Below are 7,500 nucleotides of genomic sequence, written 5' to 3' on the forward strand. Positions count from 1 at the left end.
CCTGCAGACGCTTCTTGTGGGCGTGTGGATAACACGGTTTGATTACCATGCATACCATAAATAATACCTTAATACTTTGACTTTTGAGGCGGGATGACTGGATGTAACCTTTCCAGTACTGGAGACGGTTGACTTAGTGTAGCTGTACTGATGAATCCAACAACCCTAGTCTCATTATAACTCAGTATGAGGGTCCTTGCAAGAGCTGACCACTGAAATAACTGCATTCCCTCCTGCTCTGATTGATCGCTGATGATTATCGCTGAGTCTTGTCTACTCCTGAGGGTCGAGTTTCTACAGAGCATGCCTGTGATAACAGGTAAATTACTACAGAGCTTGTTAATCAATAAAGTGAATACAAGACTGCAGAGTGAGAATTAAGGAACTCTAGTCAAGATATATTCTATAGCATTCACATATTGCTGAGAAAGCCAGCTTGCAAGCCAAATGACCATACTAGAGTCATTTGTTAGACCACCAGGCTCTTTAAACAGCAGGCTATGATTAATTATATCGTTAAGCTTGACTACACTGCAGAGGGCAGTCCAAACAGTATGCCATTCTCTAATGTTGTAAACATTGTATGTAACAGTTAATACGGCAGTGATTCTCTGAAATCATGGTACTGTCCACAGAGTACACCATAGGCTGCTAGGACCTCTGCTTGTTGATGACAGTTAAAAGTCTCAACTATTTTACAGAAGGAAGACAGTACTGAAACTCTGCTGCTGTCTGACAGGATAACTAACCCAAAACCTATCTGAAATGTGACACTGGAAAGGTGCAGAATGCATACATGTCAGATAGCTTGCAATTATAAGAGTAAACACATTTATAAAAAGTTGATCGTCGACAATTGATGCTAGGTGAAGATAAATCACGGTGTTTTTCTTACAACCTGGTCACTTCCCAAATACATGCTGTTAAAACTGGAAAGAAGATTATCTCACTGGTAATGACAGTTTGATGGGAGAGGTTCAAATCCTAGTAATAGATATAGCTTTCATTACATTTCTGAGCAATAACAGCAACAGAAGGACTTTAATTTTGCTTGCACATGCATACGTGAGTGCAGGGCTCTGTGGGCAGTAAGGAGACAGAAGGAACAAAATAAAGGGAGCTGCACCATTATTTTAATTTATGCAACTCGGCACCGTAAAAATCCACTGCCAGTCATTAGCAGACCAGAGTTCCGCTGTGGCAACCCCTAACCGGGAAAAGCCGAAAGACAAACAATATTGCTCTATTACAAATCTTTGCTAGACACCATTTCCATTTACACTCAGATCTCCTAATGTAGTCAGCTTATGTTAGGACAATGAAGCAACATTCCATAGATGGTGTGTTTGCTTATGTCAGTGTTGTGTCCATAATCTGTAAACAGTGAGAGTACTGTGCAGTGGGACATCGTTTTAACATTTGCAGTGGGATATCATTTCAAGATTTTTCTAAGTCCTGTTATTTCCTCAACAGCAATGTGATAAGAAATACCTGGAAGTTTTAACAGTATGCCACAAAGTAAACATTCCTTGTGAGTGTGGCAGATATTTTCTGAGATATCTGACCAATATGAGAATAATGGCTCTAAGGTTAAAGGAAGGCCATCCTCCATTTTAGTTTGGAATGAATGCTTAGACTAAAATGCATAGCTTTGTCTGCTCATAATGTGAGGAATGAGAAACCAAACCTACAATTCTCCCTATGCATGCACAATGCAGTACTTGTGGAAAGTTAATCCTCTGAGATCTCTTTAAAGACTCTTTGCCCAAGATGTCTTTTCAGTGACAAAAGAAGATGCCGTAGTGTTCTCAGAGTGCTTGCTTCTTCTGATTTGGATACATCTTGCAGTATTAAATAAAATGATGGCTTAATTTAGTAAAAGATAAATCTTTTATTTTTCCAGCTGCTTGTCACAAACAGAAAGGAACTGTTTACTATAAATGTTGCTACAGTTCATGCGAAGTGAGGGTATCACTTACCAGCAGGAGCAGCCCCCAGCTTTTCAGCCTGAACCATACCGCCTGTAGCTGCTGAATCTTTAGAGGGTTTTGTATCATTATCAACAGCCTTCTCATCCTTTTTGGCATCAGCTGAAAAAAAATATATATATACATATACATATATGAATAGTCATGATGAGGCATGGTAATTAGATATAGCTATATGTCAGTATCTTAGCAAAGCAGTGACTGTGGCTTCTTATACAAATTTAGAACAATGCAGTTTGTGGAAACACAGAATGCAAAAAGCAGTCTCTACCCATTTGTAATGCAACAACATGTTAGCAAGCTGCCTTACATAAAGAATGGGTGTCCCATATATACCAATGATATTCTATTAATTGGCTGATTTTTATGAGGTTTTCTTTAAATAATATAGTGCAAACATTTACTGAGGCTTTTTAAAGAAAAAATAATAGTTAAAAAACATCTAATTGATTAGCAACAAGCCTCGCCACCTGTATTTTCTATTATATAAATTGCTGCATGTATTTGCTTAAGTTTTATACACATTTTAACATGTAGTAGAGCTTTTAACTTTGTGACATCTACATTAGCACATATATTCGCTTCTTTTGTCAAACGTTTTTTGCTTAACTGGTGCTGATGTATTGTGCAGTTTTCATTTTGAAAAAGGTAATACAAATTATTTAAAAAGCTTCAGAGGAAAAAATTATGAAACCAACACAGATGCAGAACTTTAAAATGAAAAAGGAAAAGCTCTTCGCCCATCGGCTATCCATTTCTGGCTGTGCCTGCATGCAGATCTATATATGATCTGCCCAGTACTGGCTGCCATGAAGAGCAGCGGAATATTCCTGTTACTATTATAATCCAAGCATGCTAGTCAGAAGACAATCACATGGGTCTTAGAAAGGCTCCAGAGAGTTAGGCTATCAGCCTCTGCTACTATGATTATACCAAACTATCCGAGAGAACTACGAACACTAAGTTTCAATTTTGCTACTGCATTTGTTGCACCTGACAGTATTTTCCACCAACTGTTGCTTTTATTTATTTAAAAAAAGATCTGTCCTGCTGTTTTATTCTGTTGTTATATTCAATTTAAGAAAAAAAAACTGTGCTTCATTTTACTCTGTTGCCTTTTAATTTAAGAAAAAAAGTATTCTGCTTTAATTTTGTTTTTCCATTTCTGTTGGCCATAGTATAGATAAGATTCAGACTGGCTGAATGCAGTTCTGATTGAGGCTTAAGCACTAAAAATCAGGTCATCTTCTCTTGGAGACCCCCCCCCCAATACCCTTGTGGCAGGAGTGTACAGTAGGACTATCAAATTGAAGTTTACTGGTTCGGAGCTCAGTTTAAGTTGTATCATTGGTGCAGGGCTCAGTTTGAGTTATTTCATTGGTTCAAGGTTCAGTTTGAGCTTTCTCACTGGTTTCTTTGTATTAGCTGCTTTGCTGTTGTTTGCATGTAGTGCACCATCATGCACCGCCATGCAGAGGAGGTAACTCTCGGCACTTATAGACGCAAAAGTGCCAATAGATATATTTTCCCTTAGAAGCAGCTGCTATCTAGCAGAACAGTTCTTAAACAGCTCTCAGCTGTTCAGTGAACCACCCAGCAGAGATTTTACCTCTTACCCATCAACATCAGAACCTATAGATATCTTTTTTTATATACCTCCTACTGTACACCCCATAGGTTAGTCACACTAAAATAGCCCTCAGATACCCCCATTTTTTTCTACTTGTCTGTGTAGATGCCAGGTTTCAAACCATGCATTATGGACCAGCAGTTTCTCTCTGTTTCTCCTGCTAGGTTGAAATGTTTTTTTTTTTGAAGCAGTGCAGCAACTACCTCATGTACACTGACAACCCATTAATCCTAAATCACTGAAGTACAATTTGCAAGAGATGCTCCTACACTAAGAAACTAGAATCACTGCTCTCTCGCGCCCAGAACAGCAATACTAAACAGGTTGTCAGCTCACACACCACAACTCCTACTCACAATATCCACCCAACACATACACTTTGTTATGCAGACGTACTCTCCAGTAAGCTACCTAAGCAGCAGAAACCTCCAAAACACAAACATGCTGCACCTAACACTACACCCAAAGCACCCAATACACATAAAAACACTAGCACCAGTGTCTCACCAAATTACCCCTTAAGGCAATGCACATTTATTCCAAATCTTTTAGTTATAGATGACTCTATAGTAAGACATACAGACATCCCACTCACCAGATTAAACAAGGAGAAGGTTATGGTCTGATGTCTGTCTGGTGCAAGGATTCATCAGCTCACACATGCACTCAAGTCTCTCAACAACAAGTAACATTATGACACCATCATATTTCATGTTGGTGTGAATGATTCGAGATGTACCTCTCTGGACCATATAAAGAGAGACATGATTGAGCTCTCTGAATATTTGTCTCAGGCAGGTATGTCCATAGCTTTGAGCAGCATTTTACCCTTGCCTAGGATGATACCTCAATATAAACAAAAAATGATTGACTTAATTAATTGGCTTAGTTTCTGGTGTCATTCTAAGGGGATCCAGTTCCTGTCAGCCTGGGGTGACATGGTGGATAGAACATGCTGCTTTGTCAGATATGGACTTCTAATGGCACCTCTAGGCTTTTGGTTACTGGCTAAGGCACTTGCATCCACCATAATACCGTTTTTAGGCAAGGTCATAAAAAACAAAATTTCCGATGTGAAAATATCAAACACAAAGAAACGAACGGTCATGCTGCTAAATGCTAGGAGTTTAAACCAGAAACTGTACTCTCTGGAAGCACTCCTATTCTTGGAAGATGTTGGCAGAAAGTACCCTGATTTTGCAAGGCTACAATGCCTTCCACACTTTCAGACTGCAAATTGAGAGAACTAAAAGAGATGGAGTATCTATCTTCATTAAAGATAATTAGGCATCTAGACTGGTTAGACAAGATAACTTATGGAGTTACTCCAAGCCCAAAGTACCATGGGTAAGACCTCCCCTTCATGTCATCATCAGTTACAGGTCCCCTTCCATGAACCAAAAAGCCCATACAGCTTATTTAGACCTATTTGGGGCAAAGAAAGTGCAACCTAACACCCTAGTCATGGGTAATTTCAACTATCCCTCCATTAACTGGGAATCTTATATGAGCCCAAACACACTTGCATAAAAGTTCCTGGACTTTGTTAACTCAAATGCCTGTAACAAATAGTGCACTGCCCCACAAGATGCTCTAATATTCTAGACCTGGTTCTCACCAATATGAGTGTTTGATGCAATACCTCATGTATAGGGCCTGCACTGGTTAAATCCAACCATAAATCAGTCATTTTTGAAGTAGCAATAGCACCAGAACTCTTCAAAGGAGAAGTCAGGCTAAAAAACTTCACCAAAGCTAACTATACCCTCCTAAGGGATGGTATGATAGAATTGCAAGCTCCAGTTTCCACAGAAGATATACACTGATGCTCTGTATAAACATCTACACAAATGTATAGGCACAACCGTGCCTAAGAGGATTAAAGCAAGATCCTCAAGAAAAAACAAACCATCCTGGTGGACATCTAGCACTAATAAATTATACAATAAGTGAAAGAAGCTGCTGTATAAAAATACAAAAGTGAGAACCCAGAATTGGAAGACCAGCCTCCTTGGCCTAAACAAGCAAATAAGACAACTCGTAAAGTCCTCGAAGAGTAACTCTGAGAAAAATTTTGCAATCATAGCCAAGGATAACCATAACACCTTCTTCAGCTATGTGTGCAGCCTAAAAGGTAGGATTCAGATGTGTACTGGACTAATTGTGGATAGTATCACACACACTGACCCTGCAGAAATTGCAAACTTGCTAGCAAACAGGTTTGGCAGAAATTTCACCCCCATCATCCCCCAAGCATACCACAAACCATGTCTTAAACATCACCTCCTCCCTGCATCTCCAAACAGCAATACTCTCTTCAAAACTAAGAACACAGCCTCTATGGGACCAGATGGATGGCATTCAAGGCTAGGTTCTTAATGTTCTTAAACAAGAGCTAGCTACTAAACTAGGCCCCTTATTCAATTCAACCACAGCCTGAGTACTGTCTTTGTCCCCACTGAATGGAAAACAGCGACTGTTATCCCTGTCCACAAGGGTGGCTTGGTAACAGGCCCAGGTAACTATAGACCCGTAATTGTAACCAGCCTCAACTGTAAGGCAATGGAATGAATCATTATGGATCTCATAAATAAGAATATAAGTGACCTCCAAACCCTACATTCCAGTTTGGTTTTGTCAAGGGTAGGTCATGCCTGCTAAACCTGGTGGACTTCTTCGAAAATGTGACCAGAGCCATAGATGAAGGCGAAGTTGTGCACACAGCCTATCTTGACTTGACCAAGGCCTTTGACACAATCATACATTCAGGCATCATTGATAAGCTAATCCAGTTGAATATCAACTCCTATGTTGTCAGGTGGATCCAGACTGGCTCACAGATTGACAACACTCAGTCAAAGTGGGATATTTCACCTCTACCAGCAGACTTGTCACCAGTGGGGTCCGACAAAGGTTAGTGCTGGTCCCCTCTTGTTTGGCATATACTTGTCTGAAGTCCAGGCCAAAACAGAGGGCTGTGGCTAACCAAGTTTGCAGATGACTGCAAATTAGGTGCTACCTTTGAATCCCCTATTGATGTCAGCGTTCATCAAAAGGGGCTTACACAGACCAATGATTGGTGCCAAAGCTATGGTCTTAAACAAAATGCTAAAAAATGCATCATCATTCCATTTGGTAAAATCAATGTCCCTGTTGATTATAAAATAAACAATAATACCCTAAGTATCGATTCTGTAGTGAGAGACCTATGAACATAAGTTAACTGTGACCTCATCTTCAACGGCCATGTATATACTGTGGTGAGGAAGACATTCTATGTCACTCACCTGATTAGGAAAAGCATCTCCTCAAGAGCAAAAGAGGTTATAACTCCCCTGTACGCGTCTGTCATCAGGCCTGTTATTGAATATAATGCTCTCTTTGGTATGTACCATACCAGGCACCTTCAGCAGCAGCTTGAGAGAGCTCAGAGATTTCTAACTAAGAAATGTCAAGGTCTCCAGAACATGTTTTATGTGGACAGACTTCAGTCACTGTCACTGCACTCAGTAGAGTATAGACTACTTAGATGTGACTTGTGTCTGGCTTACAGGGCTCTCTCTGACCCAAATCTAATGAAAATGCTGCAAATCCACAAGTCAAATGAGACTAGAGTCACCCATTCCAGGGACGTCAATCTAGCTTGCAATATACATACGACCTGCTGGAGAGACAGACACATCTCTCAGAGGTTGCAACTCCTCTGGAATAGGGTTCCAATCCATGTCAAGCAGAGCACCTCCATGACCCGTTAAAGCACAACCTGGACGACTGGATGGGAATCAGTAAATTCCTGCCAGGGATTGCTCCTGCTTCTTTCCTGGACATGGGTAATCCTTGCTAAAAAATCTTGGGCATAGACAATCTCTCTCATCTATTATT

The 7,500-nt window shown here is 40.1% G+C and overlaps 1 protein-coding gene across 1 annotated transcript in view; it reads right to left on the minus strand.

The window, feature by feature from the left end:
* The window catches only part of LOC122794104, a 1,019,538-nt gene that overhangs the window by 434,434 nt on the left and 577,604 nt on the right, over nucleotides 1-7,500 (minus strand). Inside the window, exon 8 of the mRNA XM_044062251.1 lies at nucleotides 1,980-2,090. Within this exon, the coding sequence (XP_043918186.1) occupies nucleotides 1,980-2,090 (111 nt within the window). The remainder of the gene's footprint in view (nucleotides 1-1,979; nucleotides 2,091-7,500) is intronic.

Source organism: Protopterus annectens, chromosome 2.part1, assembly GCF_019279795.1.
Source record: "Protopterus annectens isolate FY-2018-M chromosome 2.part1, PAN1.0, whole genome shotgun sequence".
Taxonomy (NCBI): Eukaryota; Metazoa; Chordata; order Ceratodontiformes; family Protopteridae; genus Protopterus; species Protopterus annectens.